This window comes from Cheilinus undulatus, linkage group 18 (assembly GCF_018320785.1).
Source record: "Cheilinus undulatus linkage group 18, ASM1832078v1, whole genome shotgun sequence".
NCBI lineage: Eukaryota > Metazoa > Chordata > Actinopteri > Labriformes > Labridae > Cheilinus > Cheilinus undulatus.
In genome coordinates this window covers 12,084,242-12,105,620 of record NC_054882.1, presented here as the reverse complement: position 1 = coordinate 12,105,620, position 21,379 = coordinate 12,084,242, and the positions used below count along the sequence as shown (strand labels likewise).

General features: G+C 40.6%; 1 protein-coding gene across 2 annotated transcripts in view; it reads right to left on the bottom strand.

Moving 5' to 3' along the window:
• Positions 1-622: 622 nt before the first annotated feature.
• Positions 623-21,379, bottom strand: part of rps6ka5 (ribosomal protein S6 kinase, polypeptide 5) — a 31,933-nt gene continuing 11,176 nt past the window's right edge. The window contains exons 10-17 of one of the 2 annotated variants that reach the window (XM_041812206.1): positions 20,271-20,396; positions 17,727-17,860; positions 16,037-16,130; positions 11,912-12,082; positions 11,415-11,606; positions 9,193-9,352; positions 8,652-8,815; positions 623-7,782 (exon numbers count right to left, since the gene is read on the bottom strand). In XM_041812206.1, coding sequence (XP_041668140.1) covers positions 7,495-7,782; positions 8,652-8,815; positions 9,193-9,352; positions 11,415-11,606; positions 11,912-12,082; positions 16,037-16,130; positions 17,727-17,860; positions 20,271-20,396 — 1,329 coding nt within the window. In that variant the 3' untranslated portion in view covers positions 623-7,494. The remainder of the gene's footprint in view (positions 7,783-8,651; positions 8,816-9,192; positions 9,353-11,414; positions 11,607-11,911; positions 12,083-16,036; positions 16,131-17,726; positions 17,861-20,270; positions 20,397-21,379) is intronic. The other variant, XM_041812207.1, reaches the window with a different exon arrangement.

Here is a 21,379-nt window from a genome sequence, read left to right as displayed (position 1 = left end):
TAGAGAGGATCCCCCGTTCTCTCTCCCCAGTTTTAGTCTCTAGTCATTAATAAAAACACATTTAAACAAAAATAAATCTAAAAAAAAAAACAAGTCTCTATTTTGACACATGTATCTAAATACATGTGATTTAAATGTTCTGTAGTTTTTGCACACGATGACAATAAAGTTTTTCTACAGATTATCTGAATAAAGACCAAGTCAAACATCAGAAATGGTCTTTTATATTTTAACCACCTAATCCCATATCTAATACAGGATTAACTTCTGTTATCCTCCACATAGACACTTCCTGAGTCTGACATGAGAACATGAGTTACAGAGTTACATATAAAAGCATCTATAAATCACATTTAATGAGGTTAAAATGATTTTAGTGTATATTTACAGTACTTTTCCCCTTTTTCTTAGTGTTTGCTATAAATATAATTTCAATGGACTAAATAAATGTCTGTGGTGTTAACAGCATTAAAATGTAAACATTAGTTTTAATAATCCTATAATTTCCTCTTCTGTTTAACTGAACAGAGAATAAATCAGAGGCTACTCTGCTGTATTTCTCTATCAAACACTGCCCTCCAGAGGCCGACCGCTGAAGTTCAACTGTAAATCAGAGAGCCACTTTTAGAAATGAACACTTTTTTTCTGAATTTATTGATCAGGATTAATCAATGAACAGGAAGTAGTACATATATTGTCCTTCTGACAGTTGAACACAGATCCTGGTGTCACAAAGTAAACACAGTGAAGCTGTTCAAAGACTGGGAGCAGGTTTTTACATGGACATGAATTCAGCTGGCAGTTAAAGCAAAGGAAGGTTAGTCTGTACCTAAAGACCTGAATGCTGATGTTCACAGTGCCTAAAGAAGCAGGTACATATGCACAGGGTGAGACGAGCCAGTGTTGAGGTTTCTGTTCTTAGAAATGTTGGGACAGCCACACAGACGGGTCAAACATCTGAACCTGCACAAAATCTACAAGGAAATTGTTTCTTCTACAAAAAATAAACAGGTTGCATGATTGAAATAAGAAAGAAGTGCAAAGTTCTGCCCTTAAAGCTTGATTGTGTTTTTTTTAAAACAGTTTAAAGTTGACCAATCTCAAAGGGATTCACTGCTACAGTACTGTTTAACACGCTGCAGGAGCGCTATGACAAGAAGATGGGACAGGATATCTGCAGAAGCACATGCATGACGCTGATGAATATGGAGAGGATAACGATGATGTCTACAGAGGCAGGGTGGTATCAGCACTGAGAGACATCCCTACGACTACAAAGCATCAAAGTTTCTCCCAACAACAGAACAAGAAAAACTTTTCATGTGACATTAACTGCTGCAAAAAGACCCCAGTGTTGTCCTGTAGTTCCACATAGTTTGACCTCTAAGGAAGGAATTAAGGAGAACAGTTCCTAAACATGGATTAATAGGTCACTGGTTAAGCTTCAGAGTCTGAGCATGTTCCCAGTATAAAGAGCTTACAGTCTGTATGTCAATCCCCATGCTCTTTTTCCTTTCTCTCTTCCCTGGCTTATCAAAATAAAGGCTAAATAGGTAAAAAAAAGTCTTTAAACAGCAGAAAAGCATCCAATGACAAGTGTCCTTACCCTTTAAAGCCATGGTTCCTCACATGCTAAGTCACCCAACAGTCCAGATTACTATGATATAACAGAGTGGGATCTGGTCCACAGTCTGGCTGCAGACCAGGAAAATAAAACCACAAAACCTTTCAAAATAAAATCTGGTTATACTTCCAGTTAGGGTTAGGTTTAGGAGTAGGGTAGTTACACAAACCTGACCTGCAAACTTAATTATAGAACATTTAATAAAGCAGGCTTAACAGTGCAGTTACAGAAAAAACACACCAATGCAGTTAACGTAGCTAAGGCTAGTCACCGTTCACGTAACAATTTTAAAAATGGAAAATACAGCGTACACGCATACACCACTTCCATCCTGACAGAGCTGGTGTCTTATAGTGGTGGTCTGCAGGTGGGGGCAAGGGGGGGGTCTGAGAGTGGCGGCCTGATGCAAGACCCCTCTCACACAGCCCATACATGGTGTTTGGAAAGGGTGACAATTGGGGGCCAATCAGAGCAACACAATCTGTGACATAGTAGGGATGCACCGCCACTGAGGAGTGAACTTCAAATTACAAGCTGGACAGGCAGCTGTTGTCCCTGTTCACCATCAGTGGAGCTAGTTAGGGTTGGCTAGGGTCAGTAGAGACATCAAACTCTTACTGAAGCTGGTCAGAAGAAAAAGAGTAGAAACATCTATTCCACTAGGGAAATCTTTCAGCCTGGTTCTTTGCTCTGCCCCTTTGCTACCGCCCTTTTCTCCTCTAATGATGCTGATTGGTCCGCTCATTCTTCGACCAGGAACAAGCCAATCAGCTTGAACTTTTCAAAGTAGGTCAGCCTGATGACAGACGTGGGTCAGGCCAATCCATCGGCTCTGATAGGTTATATATTAGTACCAGTAAGTGAACTGCTTCTTCTGTTTCTTCCTAAATTGTCCAGATAAATCAAACTTTCACTGACACTGACTAAGGAGATATAACTAGGAAATTAATCAGACTTTACATGGATATGAAAAGCTTTACACAGCTTCAATTTTTCACTTTTGGGACTTATTATCAGAGGAGATGGTAGATGTCCCCCTTTCAGATTCAGATAACCCAAACAGTGTGGTTTTCAGGCACCATTAGTTGACCAAAGGAGCAAACTCCAGGCTAAGATTACTTGGATGAAGGGAAAATATTATTAGGGGTCATTGTAGAAAGACACTTGTGTTTTTGCAGCAACAGCACTGATTTGGCCGCTTCAGCACCAAGGACAGCTCCTTAATGATTCCATTATAAAATCCATATCTGCCTTAAACATCACCACATCCAATTAGAATCACCATGTCTTTTTAAAATACATAGAAATGGCCATGCTTTCATAGTTCTATAAGTCTGATGTGACTTTGAGCTTTGGTACCCAAGCTCATCTCTCAAGTCCTACCTTTAAGCTAACCAACACACGGCAGGCATCATTAACAGTTCATACCAGGGCGCTTATTTATGCTGCAAAAAAGGTTCAGATGTTCAGCTGCTTTCTACCTTATATCCAAAAACACATAAGAGGAAGCACTTAAGGTGGGAAAGAAACTTTCATTCAAACAGAGGGAACCAGCAGAAATGTGGACCATATGTCCAAAAAACAACTGTCCTCTCTCTCCATCAACGAGGAATAAGTTTGAGACTCGGCCTCCAGAGACCTCGCCACTAACCCAACCCTGCATGTTTTCTTCCCTCCAAAGCAAAGTGAGCCAGGTCCCACAGAGGCAGCGAGTGGAGTATTTTCTTTGGAACAAACAGCACTGCAGCACATCAGCTAATAGAGCCTGGCTCCCACAGGGAAGCTCCATATAGGACACTTTTCCTCTTCCTCCACTTGAGCTATTAATACACCCAAACAAAAGAAGAGAGGCTTAATGAGGCAGCAGCGGGGAACTCATGCGAAACTCAGTTAGACAAGAGCTTTGTGGTGTTTAGCTCCAAGGATTCCAGCTTTTCATACGGACGGTGGATCCGCCTTTACTCGTTCTATTGTGGCTGATGCTATGGGAGTAGAAAGCACAGTATATGAACATCTCCTGCTTTCTTTAGCAGTATCCTTGAAGCCATTTAGTGAAATGGTAAGAAGAGAGATGCATAGATCAGAGCATGATAATGTGCAGGGTATGGATTTAGAAGATCACATCAAACATATTTCAGCAGAGATACAACAGAAACATGTGAAGCATTTCTTTGCATATTTGCATGAAAGAAGAAATCTCATGCAGCTTAGAGCAGCTACCTTGAAGTTAATGCTTTGGTTCAGATCAGAGTGCATTAAAATGGAAGAAGATGAGGGAGAGTATTCAAATGCACACAGTGAAGTCCTACCAAGGTTGTTTTTTTTTCCTGACGGACACAGACTGAACACAAATACCCCTGTACATACTGAAAAAACACAAGATTTCAACTATTAACATGAAACAGACCCACACTGACTGCAAAAACTATTCACAGAGCATTAACTGGTCTAGCTATCCTGCTAACACTGGAGCGTTACAATATTCAAGCTATCATAGAGGGGGGCGGGGTCTGAATATATCACACCTCAAACGGTTAAACTACCCAAGGTTCCTCAGGTCATTTTTTTAATGGGCTGTTAGAAAAACACATGAACTCAGGTAAGAACCTGAAACAGAGTAGTTAAGAGAATAAAGAGGAGGTTTCAGGGTTTAAGATCATGTTGAAGGAGAATAAAAGCCAAAAAGAAGGAGGAGAGTAGGCCGTGATATTATGAGACTAAAGTCCTGATATAAGATAGTAGTTATGAGTGAAAAAAGCCAGAAAATTAAGAGATTTAAGCTGTAATATTATGATAATATTATGAGAGAAGACAGTCCTGATATTAAGAGATTGTCAGACTTTAGAGACGACAGTTCTGATGTTAAAGCATCTAAGTAATGAGAGAAGACATCATGAAATTACAAGATTTAAGTCACTAAAGAAGAAAGTCTGATGTCAGGGAGGAATCAGGTAGATAGTTATAGTAGTAATAATATTAATAGTTCTGATATTATGAGATTAAAGTCGTGATATTACAGAATTTAAATGGTAAGAGGAGGTAACTAAAATGGTTAAAATTATATTTCTATGGGCGCACAGATGGTTGAGTGGTTTAAGGCGCTACCCATTTACGCTGTCGGCCTGGGTTCAAATCCAGCCTGTGGCCCTTTTCCACATGTCTCTCCCCACTCTCTTCCCTGTTTCCGAGTCTGTCCACTGTCCTTCTACTATCTAATAAAGGCATGAAAAGGCCCAAAAATTAAAATCTAAAAAAAAAAAAAAAGTATTTTTATAATAAACTGAGATTAGTCTCAGATTAGTAATTCTATTAAAATCATCATGACATAATATTTTTTTTATTAAAATGAAGAGATTAAGTCATTCATAAATGTGTATATTAAAAAGAAAAATAAGATAAAATCTAAAAGTTAAGGTTCTGATTATTCGGTTATAAAGCATTAACTTCACTACTACATTCTCAAATGTAAAAAGGCCTTAAAACTAAAAGGCAAATTATTTTTTAATGGTGCTTTAATCTGGATGTTCACTGGTTGTTTTCTGAGATTATTTCATCTTTACAGATTAACTAAAATTATCTGTTGCATTTGAACTCAGTTGAAAACAATGCCACAGTCAGCTGGTTCAGGTAAACCTTTTCAAAATAAAATATGAAACCCTGGACTAAATTTGGAATTTTATTCTCCTAAACGTTTGACTTTGACCTCCTAATTCTGCCTCAGTTAGTTAGACTTCAGGGTCTTTCCATGGAAACCACTTTTAATGGGTTAGGGTTTTTTACACTATTATTATTATTATTAATAATAATAAAATAATGATAACAATAATGCTGATACTAATACTAGTGATGATAAAACATATATATTATAAATAATAATAAGGAGGGGCATCCATGTCTGTGTTGACTCTAATCTCATAAAATTACACCTTGATTCAAGCAAATTTACCACTCTAATCCTGTAATATTATGTCTTTAAAAATGATAATTACGATTATATAATAAGATTAATACTAATAATGAGTGACATCATCAGTACTACCTTTCAAACCCTGTGATATCATGTCTTTATTATTATTATTATTACTAAATTAAGTTATTGTAATTATTATTTAATATTAATAATAATTAGAGACATCTTCACTACTTTGTCCATGTCTGTGTGGCAACTCTAATCTCATAATTTTACACCTTCATTCCAGCAAAGTTACCACTTTTAATCCTGTAATATCAAGTCTTCAGTAATAATAATTATTATTATTCAATAATATTAATAGTAATAATAGTTATTATTATTATTATTAATATTATATTATATTTATAATACTAAGTGAAGTCATCAGGTCTACCTTTTTAACCCTGTAATATCACGTCTTTAATCACAATATCTTGGATTATTGTCCTGATAAAGTGCTGCTACTCTGCTGCTTTAAAGAGCCAATAAAGGGAAAAGAGGAAGGTGAAGTTTGACTTTAAATCATGCACTGAGGATTTGTACTGAGGAAATCTGCCTCAGAGCAAGGAGGTCAAACAGATCACTAATTTCAGTCATGCAGAAACACAGGGTAAACAGAGGAGCTGATATTTTAGACATTAGCAGTAGTTTTAAGACTCGAGGGGTGTTTTTTTGCACTATATTGCCTTAAAAGGTTCTACTATGTCACCACCTTTAAATCAGAGCATCAATCTTGTCTATTTCCTAAATTAGTAGAATTTTTGGCACATAAACTTTCCTATTTATAAAAAAAGTGATGATCTGATGAGGAAGCCTCTTACAGCTGCCCTTTGGCATCTTGATCACAACACCTTCTCCAGCCCTCACTAAGCTGATCTGAATTTTTCTACTGGGAACTTTCTGCTCAATCCAAAAGGTCTCAGTGATATAAAGCTGCACCACACCAGGAAAATACACTGCTGGGCTAAATACTGACTGTAGGATCAGACAATGTGGAGCAGCAGCAGTGATAACGTCCCACATGGGAGGAAAAATAGAGTCTAAATTTAGCTCTCGTCAGGGGGGTCAGGTCCCATCAGGCAGCAGTGCTCCCCATTCAACAATAAAAGCACAAATTTGGCTGAACATCCTGCACCCACATTTGGTACTTTCCTATAAAACATTTCTTTTTCTACTCCTCATGAACATGAAACTTCCTACCTAGAGGACGAAGCTGCAGCTCCTTCATAAATAAACGAATAACAACCATTAACACAACTGGTGCTAATCTCTTTATGTCTCAGTAAACTACGCTAACGTAGAAATGACCTACATGGAAAATCACATGAACACAAAGCTCCTTTTTTAAAGACTCACTATCTGATGTCTAGATCAGTCTGAACCATAAATAAGTTAATATAGCTTATCATAAATAATCTCAGTCTGTAAAATTCACATATAAATATCTGCAGAGACTTCTCAGAAAAGAGAAGCACAAGTCTTCTCTCCTTTTGACACAAAAGTAGGAAACATCCACGGTGTAAACACGACCACTTTCCCTTTAAACCTCCGGAGGCGTGGACAGAGACAGGTAAACGGAGCAGACAGAGATGGGCTAAGACTGGCTGACGAGACTGTCCATGGGCCGGTAGGACAGCCCTTTTCATGGTGGACAGTGGTCTCCTTCTTGGTCCAGTCCCTGATTGGTACGGTCTGTGAGTGAAGCTCAGAGAAAGAAAGAAGAGGCTATTGCTAGTGATGATTGGTTGATACTGAGGTGATGGTTGCTGCTCCTGCTGCATGCTTGGTTTCTGGAGACGTGCGGACGTCCATGCAAGTGAGCCAAAGGCAGAGAGCAGCCAGGGACAGAGGAAGAGAAGATGGCCGTCTCTACGCTGCTCCAACCATGAAAGCCGTCTGGATCCGTGGTTTCTGACCCTCACTGTCCTGAAGCGAAGTCAAAGGCTGGGTGGGCTGCTGGGTGGTCGGAGTCCAGGCCAACAGGGGTGCTGACAGGCGTGCTGTTGGAGGGGAGCGGGTTGGTGTCCTCCCCTGGGGAAGTCTTCCCCTGAGACTGGGAGGAGGACGATGAAGAATGAGTGCTCTCACTGGAGCTGCTGCGGGTCTCTGTGCTGGTACTCGTCTTCTTCATCTTCCTCCTCTTGGCTAGTGGAGCCTTGTCCACCGTCTGCAGGCGAAAGCCTTCCCGCTTACATTTGTTAAACGCCTGAAAAAAAAAAGGGGATTAGTGGACCGATCAAGATTCCTTTGGCGAATCTATTTCACTAAGGATGTCCTGATACAGCTCTTCATCTACAAGTAATCATTCCACTTCCTCTAGTCTAGGTCTTAATCTTTATCCATAAAGATTATATTTAACCCTACCACCCACGGATCTCTTTGTCCCAAACAGGTCTTTAACAGTCCATTCTATCCTAAAGGTAATAACCTCTAGATCTGGTCCTGGTCTGGGGTGAAGAGAACCCCAAAGAGGTCTTGACTGGTCCATCTCACACTACTATTAATAATCTCTAGATCTGGTCCTGGTCTGGGGTCAAGGGAGTCCCAAACAGGTCTTTAACAGTCTATCTCACACTACTGTTAATAATCTCTACATCTGGTCCTGGTCTGGGATGAAGAGAGTCTCAAACAGGTCTTTAACAGTCCATCTCATCCTACTGTTAATAATCTCGTCCTACTGTTAACAATCTCTGGTCTGGTCCTGGTCTGGGATGAAGAGAGTCCCAAACAGGTCTTTAAGGGTACATCTCACACTACTGTGAAAAACCTCTAGATCTGGTCCTGGTCTGGGATCAAGACAGCCCCAAACAGGTCTTGACTAGTCCATCTCATCCTACTGTCAATAATCTTTGGAGCTGGTCCTGGTCTGGGGTAAAGAGAGCCCCAAAGAGGTCTTGACTAGTCCATCTTACACTACTGTTAATAATCTCTAGATCTGGTCCTGGTCTGGGATGAAGGGAGTCCCGAACAGGTCTTGACTAGTCCATCTCATCCTACCACTAATAATCTCTAGATCTGGTCCTGGTCTGGGATGAAGAGAGTCGGAAACACCCTAGTTTTCCTGCAGACTCTTACATTAAAGGTAGCTTTGACGTAGGTGTGGACGGAGGCCGTGGAGGAGCCCAGGATGTCTGGGGTCATGAGAGGGTTGGAGGACAGCTGGCTGTCGGCCTGCAGCCAGGCGTTGTAACGTAGGCCACACATCTTAATCCTTTTGTTTGGGTCGACTGTCAGCAGTTCTGGAGGAACAAGACACAGATAATGAGCTCAAAGGCTGGAAATCTTCAGAGGAGAGAGAGGAGCTAAGCCACAGAGAGGAAGTGATGCAGTCCTCAGGTAACTCGGTCCCCCTGAGCTGCTTTGTGGGTCAGAAGTTCAGTGAAAAGAGGGTGCTTCAGACAAAATGTAGGATTTAAACGCCTGGAAGGTTCTTGGTGTTGTAGATTTACCTTCATCTGCTCACAGTAACAACAAATGTTAAGAAACCATGATGCCTTTATTTACATTGGTACAAGAATAATTCTGTTATTTTACAGTCACATCAGTTTGTTCATAAATCTTGTGGTTTTTCAGCATTTATTACTATCCTGAGAATATGAACCAGCATGGTGCCCACCTTGGATCAGGTCCTTAGCCTGCTGGGAAACATTCCTCCAGGCCTCTCCTTCAAAAGAGAAATCTCCATGTTTGATTTTCTTCATGATCTCTTCAGCGCTGGTGTGAGTCAGGCTCGTCCCCTGGCACTGAAAAGGCACCTGACCGGACAGCATGGTGTACTGGGAAGGAGAAGTTAACATGAAATATCTACACTGGTGACTGATATAAACATGATTTATACAGGAGCTTAATGTGGATCATTCCCTGTAGTGAGCCTGATCCCTGCCTGTTCTCAGTGTTAAACCGTGGACAAAAACCTGTTGTAGTAGAGCTCTACTCCACATTTAAACTGTTGTACAGTCATGTTGAATGTGTTTGAACCAGCTCTGAACAGAAAGAAGAGCTGATTGGTTCACCTTGGCCTGCTTACATCTCTCATTAGATGACAGTGTTAGGGAACAGAGCTGTTGGCAGTGCCCTGATCTCCTCTCTCTGCATTGGCTCACTTTGCTTGCAGGCCATTGTGCACACAGCTTGTCAGTAGCCATCGCATCAAAGCTTTATGAGGCACACTACTCCCATCCCCCCCAGGGGGCGATGCTTCAGAACAACATTTGAGCAGAGAGCCCAGAATCCGTCCGGATGACTGGCTGAGTTCAGAATCCGTCCCTCTCTCTCTTCTCAGAGAAAGGTTAGAGTAAGATGACATTTCCTCTACCACGTGAACTCAGCCTTAACCTGCTCTGAGAGGGCTGGTAGCTCTTCACGCCACGGCGGGCGTTAAACTGTGTCAGCTCACCACAGGATGCTGCTGAGGGTTGTGGAGAGGGAGATGAACATCACGCAAAACAGATGAGTGAACATGCACACACATGCATGCATACATGAGCCCCTATACACAGCCTTAAACACAGTCTGAATTTAAACGGAATCAGGAGGAACAACAGTCTAGAGGTAATCTGTAAACTGGTTTACACAAACGACAGTGGGGAGCTAAATATGTGATTAGTGTGGCCATGGAAATATTTTATGATTAAAATCAACCCTTCAGACTGTTTTAATCAGACATTTAGTGAATCAGTCTAATCTACTGAGTCGCTGTGGTGAAAGAGGATTTACTCTGAAGACTGAGAAGAGACTGAGAAGAGACACACTCCCTCCAAAAGTATTGGAACGGTGACTACACGTAATACTAGAGCTAAACGTGCTAGTGACTGGACTTAGTCTGAGCTGTCTGTCACAAATCAGCTGTGGGAAACGGATATGCATCGCGCATGCATCACAGCACAACATAGGCATTTAAACCGGTGATGACGTTGCAAAAATCAATTCCGTGGCAGAAATTTTACTGGTGACCGTATCAATACCGGTTTACCGCCCCCTCACTAGTATCACGTATTAGCTATAACATCATAATGACTTAATTCTAAGTCAATGCTGCTCTTCCATATAAGATATAATACGTAAATATTGAATACAAGGTATTTAAAGGGTTAACGGGTTGACACTGAGGAGAGTTTAACATCACTGTCTCTGGGATTATTACACTATTAAAAACAGAATAATATATCACCAAATCTGCATTTTACAGTATAAAAGTCATTTTAAATTCTTCAGTTAAACTTGTATTCTAAGTAATTTGGTGTTAGTCTCACTTCCTATCATGCTTCATCCTTTCACCTCTTTAAGTGCAGTCTAACAACATTATCCCTGCGTTAACTTCTCCTTTAGACCATCTGTTCCTGTTCCCCTCAAACATCTCACATTTTTGTCTACTTCTATGAATTCAGCCTTGGTTTTTGTGGAGGATCTTAATGAAAGGTTTATTTGTGGAGCCGTCATCAAGACTGGGACAATTAACCAGGCTTACTACTACACTTTTATTTGTTAATGTTTTTGTCTTTGTGCGTTAGACTGAGTCAGGTTTTATGAACTTTAGTGGACCTTATTTTCCAATGTACTGACACTTTTTTAGTCTGAGGTTTTCAGAATCCTGATGAAGGTCTAGTACTGAAATATAATCATAAGAATAATAAAAAATATAAATAAATTATATATACAGGTACAAAGGCTGATTGTATATTTCCGTCTTATTTGTATATTTCTGTTAGTGATTATCACTAATAACTGATATTACCATTTTTTATTTCTATGATAATGTTTGATTTAATACTGAATGAGCCTCCGTCAGTCCCTCTATCCACCTCTGTTTAGTTTTCCGTCAGTCCCACATTGACTCACCAGAATGACCCCGAGGCTCCACAGGTCACAGGACTCATCGTAGCCATCATATTTGAGGATCTCTGGCGCAGCGTACTGCAGTGTGAAGCAGGGAGTCTTCAGGAGCTGATTGTCTGGTGGTTTGAGGCGTGCAAAGCCAAAGTCTATGATTTTTATCTCGGAGTTCTCACTCTCGTCTGTGAAGAGCAGGTTCTACGGAGCAATTCAGCACACGGAGAGCAATCATTTCTTTCTGCTGTGCAAAACTGGCCCACTCAAGAGCTGACTAAATTGGACATCAAGACTGGTCTGACCAGGTACTTTTGACCCATGTTCGGGTCAAAACAATTTGACTCTTGTTTTGTAGAAGATTGCACAGTCACAATGACAACAGGCCAGCTCATACAAAGTTCAGAAAAACACAGTAATTCAGTTTTAACAGCTGATGATCCAGAGAGTCTGTGTTCATAACAAACTCAGCCCAAACAGAAGTACTGATAGAAAGGTTGGTCTAATACCTCCGGTTTCAGGTCTCTGTGCACTACTCCAACATCGTGCATGTGGCTGACTGCAGACACCAGCTTTCTCATGATGCGGCTGGCCTCTGTTTCACTGAAATGCTGCTTCCTGCGGATCCTCTCCAGCAGCTCCCCTCCACCGAGCAGCTCCAGGACCAGGTACGTGTGGAGCTATAATAAACAGACAGGATATATCAGTACATGCTATGTTAGCTCATATTATAGAGAATTAGAATTAATGTAAACATGTATTTTAGTTGTTTGTCAAAGCTCTGTTTATCGCCATTTCTCTCAGTGAACTCTAGATGGATGTTCCACTGACTATCTCATTGTTATTGATCCCTGCTCTTTTGTTCTACCTTCATATACAACTGAAACCAGAAGTTTACATACACTATATAAAAAGGCATATGAACTTTTTTTCTCACCGTCTAACATTAAATCAGATTAAACTTTTCCTGTTTTTGGTCAATTAGGATTACCAAAATTATTTCTATTTGTTAAATGCCAGAATAATGAGAGAGACCATTTCTTAGACATTTTTTTATTATTTTCTTGAGAGTCAGAAGTTTACATACATTTCATTAGTATTTGGTAGCATTGCCTTTAAACTGTATGACTTGGGTCAAATGTTTTGGATATGCTTCCACAAGCTTCTCACAATAGTTTGCAGGAATTTTGGCCCATTCCTCCTGGCAGAACTGGTGTAACTGAGCCAAGTTTGTAGGCTGCCTTGCTCACACATGCCTTTTTTAGCTCTGCCCATAAATTTTCAATGGGATTGAGATCAGGGCTTTGTGATGGCCACTCCAAAACATTGACTTTGTTATCCTTAAGCCACTTTGTAACCAGTTTGGCAGTATGCTTAGGGTCATTGTCCATTTGGAAAACCCATTTGCACCCAAGCTTTAACTTCCTGGCTGATGTCTTGAGATGTTGCTTCAGTATTTCCACATAATGTTCTTTCCTCATGATGCCATCTATTTTGTGAAGTGCACCAGTCCCTCCTGCAGCAAAAAAAACCCCACAACATGATGCTGCCACCCCCATGTTTCACAGTTGGGATGGTGTTCTCAGGCTTGCAAACTTCCCCCTTTTTTCTCCAAATGTAACGATGGTCATTATGGCCAAAAAGTTCAATTTTAGTTTCATCAGACCACAGAACATGTCTCCAAAAATTAAGGTCTTTGTCCCTGTGTGCATTTGCAAACTGTAATCTGGCTTTTTTATGTTTCTTTTGGAGTAATGGCTTCTTCCTGGGAGAGTGGCCTTTCAGCCCATGTCGGTACAGGACTCATTTGACTGTTGATAATGACACACTCTTACCAGCTTCAGCCAGCATCTTCACAAGGTCTTTTGCTTTTGTTCTTGGGTTGAGATGCACTTTTCGGACCAAAGTACATTCATCTCTGGGACACAGAACCCGTCTCCTTCCTGAGCGGTATGATGGCTGGACATTCCCATGGTGTTTATACTTGCGTATAATTGTTTGAACAGATGAATGTGGCACCTTCAGGCATCTGGAAATTGCACCCAAGGATGAGTCATACTTGTGCAAGTCCACAATTCTCTTCCTGATATCTTGGCTGATTTCTTTTGATTTTCCCATGATGTTACACAAAGAAGCAGTGTGTTTCAGGTGTGCCTTAAAATACATCCACAGGTGTGCCTCTAATTAACTCAAATGTTGTCAATAAACCTATCAGAGGCTTCCAAAGACATGACATCATCATCAGCGCTTTCCCAAATTGTTTAAAGGCATAGTAATCTTAGTGTATGTAAACTTCTGACTCTCAAGAAAATAAAAAAATGTCTAAAAAATGATCTCTCTCATTATTCTGGCATTTAGCAAATAGAAATAATTTTGGTAATCCTAATTGACCAAAAACAGGAAAAGTTTAATCTGATTTAATGTTAGACGGTGAGAAAAAAAGTTTATGTGCCTTTTTATATAGTGTATGTAAACTTCTGGTTTCAACTGTAAATACCTCAGCACATGTATTTACCCTACACTAACACATGTTTAGCCTCATGTCTTATATTTGCTCCACACTAATAAATCAGTCAGTTCTATTATAACTCTATTGACACTTCTTATCAGCCTCTGTTCCACCCATTACCAACCTTATTCTTTAACTTCGCTTAAATAGAACACCAAGAGCAAACAGACCTGAGAGTTCTGAGCTTTAGCAAACACAAAGTCAGGAAAATATTTCACCTCTGTTCATCACACAAGAAAAATGAGACAATTTGAACACAGCAGTATGTATTAAAAGACATTTACAAATAGGAGCTAGATAAGCTAGCTCCAGCAGGACACTGCTGTACCCCTCTGAGTCCACAATGGCACCACTGAGGACAAAGTTATGTCTAATCTTTTTAGTGAATCTGTCTAGTGTAAAACAATACTTCGTCTTTTATTATTAGCAATACATCTGATTGTGCAGCGGATTAAATATCAGCTTCCATAAAATCTACAATTACAGACGCACTTTTCCTTGTACATTTGGCTGCTTTCTATTCACAGAATATAATATATGAAACAAAGTTCTTTGGTCTGATGAGACCAAAATTGAGCTTTTTGGCCATCAGACAAGACGCCAAACACACCATCCCCACTGTGAAGCACGGTGGTGGCAGCATCATGCTGTGGGGATGCTTCTCAGCAGGGTAAAATGAATGTGGCAAAATATAGGAAAATCCTGGAGGACAATCTTATTCAGTCTGACAGAGAACTACGTCTTGGGAGAGGATTTATTTTCCAGTAAGGTAATGAGTCAAAGCATACAGAGAAAGCTACACAGAGATGGTTTAAAGACAACAAGGGGAATGTTCTGGAGTGGCCAAGTCAAAGCCCAGACCACAATCCAATAGAGAATTTGTGGCTGGACCTGAAAAGGGCGGATCCCTGTACAACAAAAGCTTGAGCAGTTTAACAAAGAAGAATGGGGTAAAATTACAGAGTCCAGATGTTTGAGCCTGACTGAGACCTATCCACACAAACTCAGTGCTGGGATTGCAGCCAAAGGGGACACTACTAAATACTGACTAGAAGAGGGTGATTATTTATGCATTCACTAATTTTACATTACAGATTTTTATTTAATTGATGTTACTTCAATTAATATTGCCCATTATTGATTTATAAAACCAATTAAAGGGTAAAACACGCAAAGGGGTGAATCCTTTCACAGGCCCTGTAGCTCTAAAAGAAAGGATGAATGTTTAAGCTGATGGCCTTGTTTGTGACATCAGTATTTATGTCAGTCTTTTCATACTCAGTTAAAAAGCTCTTGCAGGAGCTTTAAATAAACATACGAAGGATAGTGCTGAGGCTTCCAGACAGAGAGGTCCAACAACTAATACAACAATTATATCATTTTTTATGGAGTGAACTAAAATCCATCTAGTTTTAGCTTATCTGACAGCTGAGATTAAGTACAGAGTGTTTGATTAAAGTTTTTGTTGGTTGATAAATTTAGCCTGAACCAGCCCGTCCATGTAGTAACATCAAACCATAAAGGTGCTGAGTAAAAGTAAAGTAGGGAGGGAATAATGTATCTGAGCAGCAGTGTAGAGTTTCTCATTAGTGCTGGCTCTGCTGAACAAAGGCGGGACCAAGTTGAGGCAAGGCGAGGCAGCGCCGCTTTGATCTGGGTCACAGGCCTCTGAGGTACACTAATAACCCCACTGAGCTCATCAGGGCTGAAGTGGTGCTCCTGGGCTTTAAGGAGCACGGCTAATGAACCTGTGCACAGTCAGCCACATGGACACACCTTCAGAATAACCCAGGTAAACTTCAGCTGGAACGGATACACACTTAGTTTGGCTTGAACAAGCATCTCAGTAAATCTGGGCTGTTTCTATTCAGCGCTGCTAAATGGATGTTCGTGCAGCTGGGGTTTAAAAATATGTTTGGGGTGAAATATACTGAGCTCTAGGAGAAATGTTTATGGGACAATAGGAGAGGAGATAGAAAGAGACCTCGAGGGCTTACAGCATCCCCATTAATCTGCCTTGTTCCAGTTCCAGGACTTAATAAGGCTGCTGTCCTCACAGGCTCCACAGAGAGCCACACAGAGCAGAATTTATGTTGGCAGATTTAACTGCAGCAGTCTGCCTCACCTGGTCGTGGTAAATTTCATGCAGCTTCACGATGTTAGGGTGGCCATCGCAGAGCTTCAGAGCGGCTATTTCCCGCTGAGTCTGAGCCTCCATCCTGTAACAGAAACAAGCAGGAAGTCAGATAACTGAGGTGAAATATGACAGAAATACACTCAGACGATTGAGCAACACACAGAAAGAGACTGGGTTTCCTTTTTCAGGTTAGATGGGTTACTGAAATATGCAGACGTTAGCAGCTACTGTAAGGTTACATGATACAAACAGGTAAAGCTTCTTTCAACACTAAAAGTCTACCAACTATAAAAAGTCGACTTTTTAAATTTATCATAACACAAAATCCTTCCTTGAGTTTGTCCGGTGGCCTACTTTCATCTCCTACTACTCTCTTTTTTAATGTCAGAGTCTGTTTTGTAATTTTTAAATACCTTTCTGTTCCCTGGTTTTTAATCCTGATGTAGCTGGAGCATTGCCTCACTGAGACTCACTTTTAAAGGTCACATATTATGCAAAATACACTTTTTTAGGCTTTTCTAGTAAAAAGTATGTGCCCCTGGCCTGTCCACAATCCCCCCCCCAAGAATCAGAAAAATCCACCACCCCGCTTCTGTTTTCAGATTTTCCCCTCATGATGTCATGTGGCTGCCTAGCCCCGCCCCCAGGTTCGGTTGGCCCTCCCTGCTTGGAATAAAGTTCTGCCCTCCTCTCCTGATCCTCCTCTCAGCTGAGAGTCAGACAGCTCAGTAACATTTAAAGACACAGAAACAGCTCGTTCTGAGCAGGGCTGAAACAGAGGGGTTTAAAGACATGTAAAAATCCAATACTGGAGTGTTTTTTCAGCAACAAACTTCACGGGCATGTTTTGGAGACCTCTGAGACCAATGTAAAATTGTCTTCGATGAGTAAAAGATGTGACCTTTAAAGGCATTTTTTGTGCTTGCATGGCTCACTACCTGAGAGCTTCTCACCTGCAATAATAACTGGTCCTAGATTATAAAAGGTTCTAGCAGCTCTGCTTTCTTTTCTAGTGACTTAAAAGTCTATTTTCAAAAGTCTGCCTGATATTTCTAATTTATTGAAGGGAAATGAACAAAATAAATGTAAAAGCATGTAAAAGAATTGTGCAGCAGCTCTAGACCTTGACAGTGTAATCTCAGAAAAACAAGTCTGGGTACACCAGATTCAAACCTTGCAATGTAAAGGACTAATTTCTTCTCCTTCAACTGAATGCCATACTGTGTGCGTTGGTAGAAAAAAAAGGTCTCCCAGGATAGCTAACTCTGTCTGTGGACATAGGGCCTTAAAAGAGCATGAACCTTTAGAGCTAAACTGTAAATAATGGACTAATGTTTAAGTCTGGTTTAGGACTCCAGTAAACATGTACAATCAAAGCTTATTTGGAGCAGCTGCCAGCAAACACAACTGTGTTTATGAGCAGAGAGGAATTTACATTTATTCAGCTCACATCTGCCAAACTCCTCCAGAATAATTAGGCCAGTAAAACTCCAGAAATCGAGCAATGAAGTAAAACGACGCCATCGTTCCTTCAAACATGCATTTCTAAGGTCACAATCTTCTGTCAGACTGGCCCTATCTCTACCACTGAGAGGAGGAGGAGGGCTGATTCATCCAGTCAGACTATAAACATCCTACGGCTGACAAACATCTGGCTGAGCGTGCTGAGAGCTCGTACCTCTTACTGACTATCTTCACTGCGTATTTCTGTCCGCTCTTCTTATGTGTGCAGTGTCTACAGATGGAAAAGCTCCCCTCTCCCAGAGCGCTGTCCCTCAGGTCCATCTCATAGCTCATATAGAAGGGGGAGTCCTGCAGAGAGGGGAGAGAGTAAAAACAGGTTTAAATATAGTCAGAGGGTTAATGTCATCTCTATTAGAACCCTGACTGGTGGATCTTGGAGCACTTTTATCCCTGTCATGTTTTTTATCACTTACGTGGTATATTTTTGCATAATTATAATTAATGAATTCATGTCGTGTAGGTTTTAAATAGCTTTGTTTTTCTCTAATGTGCTGTTTCATGCTGCATCTGTTGAGTAACTGTTGCCATCTTGCTGTCTGCAAATAAACCTACCAAAAAGAGTAACCTGACCTCAGGAGGAGCATCAACTACTAATATTCTAACCTGAAATCAGCAGTGACCCTGTAGTTTTTAATCTTCCACGAGCATATTAAAAGAAAAGTCTGATGTCTCCCAGTTAAGCTATGGATCCACATAAAACATTTAAATGTATGAAAGACACACCGTTATTCACAATTATTGCCAAAAACAGATATATTTTTTAGAATTTACCACCACATCAAACCTAAAAATTTTGAGTTTTAAAAATGTGACTCTCTGAGGATGGACAATTCCCTAAAAATAAAAACTGAATGAACATCTTTAAGATTTATACACCCAGTCCTGCAATTATTACAGTGACAACTGTGGGCTTATTTGTGCTACAGATCTTTTGCATCTTGGGTGCAGCTGTGACACTGCCACTCATTTTCATTTTCAATGTCCGGCTAGGTTTTTTGTATTGTAGATGCAACAGCCTTTTGCAACATCCCCACACAGGTAAGATGATGCAAAAAGAAAAAGGTGCGGCAAAGGCCTTGTTAATACTACTACTCCTTTTCCACTCCAATCCAAATGCAGACAATGTCTTGGACTCGAACTGCAATAAAATCGTTGAATCTGAAGAGACGTCAGACTTCTCCTTTTCTACAGGGCTGAAGTCATCAGCTGGTGCTGCTTAGCCTGGTCTTGCCGCGCCCCCCCATTATGATCCTGTGCCCCCCTGAGGGGACCTGAGGCCCACTTTGGGAACCACTGAATTAGTGAGTAACTTTGCTTTTCTTTAATAGAACTGATTTCTAACCACAGACTGATGGTCTATTATTTCACTGAAAGCAGAGATTTTAGTGTTGGATGCTGAGGGTTTACTGGGGAGCCTAGACCCCCTCTTTCTCCTCTCACTATGTTTAATGAACGGTGGAGTTGGGGTAACTTTTGGACCCCCTATTACCTACCGGCTGACGGCTCCATGTCTATGGAAAGCCCCGGTCATCCGTCACATACTACTTTTTTTCAAATCTTCATTTTTCAGTTGTAAAAGGCAGGAAAGTCTCCTCTGTCACAGCCTTTTCTTTTTCAGAATTACATAGGAGAGGTAGTGTGCACACAACATCAGCAAAAAACAGTGTGAAATAAAGTGGAGAGGGGAAAGTACAATAAAACTACAATGACAAAGTGGGGTAAATATATCAAAATCACATCCAATCTTTATTTACTTGTATTTGTTGTTGTTGTTTTTCATCCTGATTGTTTTTTCATCCTCTCTTTCTATGATCTTTCGGCTTAAATTTTTATACAGTGTCTATTCAGTTTCCGAGTTATTTAAAATACACCATAAATAAACAGACTGGACTTTTAAATTTCGTCTACTCTGTGATAAGGGAATAGAGGCCCGCTGTTTAATCATCATGAAAATGTTTTCATTACATTCAGTGTCCCCCCATTGAGATCTACAGCCCACAACAGCCTCTCATGTGCAGACTATAAAAAACATCTCAATGTTGTCAAATTCATTTAATTCAATGAGCAAAACATGGAAGTGACGAGAACACAAAGCAACCAAGCATAAAAAAGTTAATATCTAAGATCGAGATTAAAATGCTGGAGATGACAAAGAGACCAGGCAGACCATTAACAAGCTTCCTGTTTGTTTGTAGTAGAAAATAACTCAGACAGCAGTGTGATAAGAGCATGCAGTTTACTGTTGTTTGGTTGAAACTTCCCCTTTCTAAATGTCTGAACACTGACGGAAGTAATAATTAAGGTTACCCGACCCTACGCATCCCAAATGATGATTGTCTTTAACAGAAACATAAATTTAGCTATCTTCTGTTTACCTTGTTTAACATTTTCTCCACCAAAGGCTTTAAGATTATTAAATATGACACTTTGACAACAAATCTTTTATATTTATCAGCTCCACACATAATCCATCCAGCAGCAGGTTTTTGTATTTCCACAGTTCGCTCCTCCAAAAGCTTCATATCACACTAGTTATGAACAAACACTCTAAATAAATAGGCTTCACAGAGGACCAAATGTGAGTGTGGTAAAACAAGAACAGGAGGAGAAAGAGGAGGGAAAAAGTCTCATTCGTCTGTGACAGCAGCTATTAGCTTAAGTGTGTTTGTGCAGGGGCATCCGAGTCCATTCATCTTACCTTCATCATGGCGCTGCGGGCCACGGCTGCAGAACCCGGCCTCTCTGAATCCCCACACAGCTGGACGGGATCATCCATCACCACATTCCTCTTAAACAGGATGGAGGGGGCCATGAAAGAGTATCCCTGCACAGAAATACATGAACCTTTACCGTTTACATTCACTATGGCAGGGTTTTACTACGGTGTATGGACAGAGGGAAGAAGGCTGCAGCATTAAACTCTGATAATAATAGTTTTATTAATAAGAGGTTTTTATAGGTTTTACTACAGTGTATAGATAGAGGGAAGCCTGAAAGAGACTGCATCCTTTAAATTGTGATAATTCATATTATCAATAAGAGGAAATCTATAGCTGTTTAATGTGTTTCCATCTTTACTGCTAAACTATGTTTCCATGTCAAAGCAGCCCACTCTGAGTGAGTGACAGCGACTGTCCAGCTGTTCCTATTGTCAGACTCGTCATTGTGGAGCCCTGCCTGCCTAATTCCAGCTGTGGGGAGCCCAAAGCTCAGAGCCGGCATTAATCTTTCTTTTCCTTTTGCACAGACACACTCACAGCTGTGTGGTATGTGGTGACAGCCATGGATGGACGGAAGGATGGCTGCTGAATGAATGAGATGCCCCAAATTGCCAGGCTTGAATATTTGATTGCTCTGCTGTGAAATTACATCTTGGCGCTCTTAATGCAATTTTAATTTTGTTTTGTGAGGCATCGTGGGGGAGCAAGTGCGCCGTTTAAAATTGGGATTGCTGTCGTTATCTCAGAGATTGCTAGGCTTGCAAATTATAAAGACCGCAAAATTTCAGACTGTGTGAATGGCAGCTGAGAGCGAAAAAAGCCAAGATGAAGTTGGCAATCAAAGACTGAAGGCGTAACCGAGACAGACGTGGTGATGCTCTCAAAGTGTAACCTTTTATTCCATGAGAGAAGCCCGTTAATGGATCTATTGATCTGCCACGCTCAAGGATCCAGAAGGCAATCAGAGTTGAAATTTCATGCAATACATCAGACAGCCATCAGCTGGCACCGAGCTGTGGGCCATATTACGGTTCAAAGCTACATCAAAAATAGTCATTCACATCTGTTACTTCAATGAGAGCTGCAT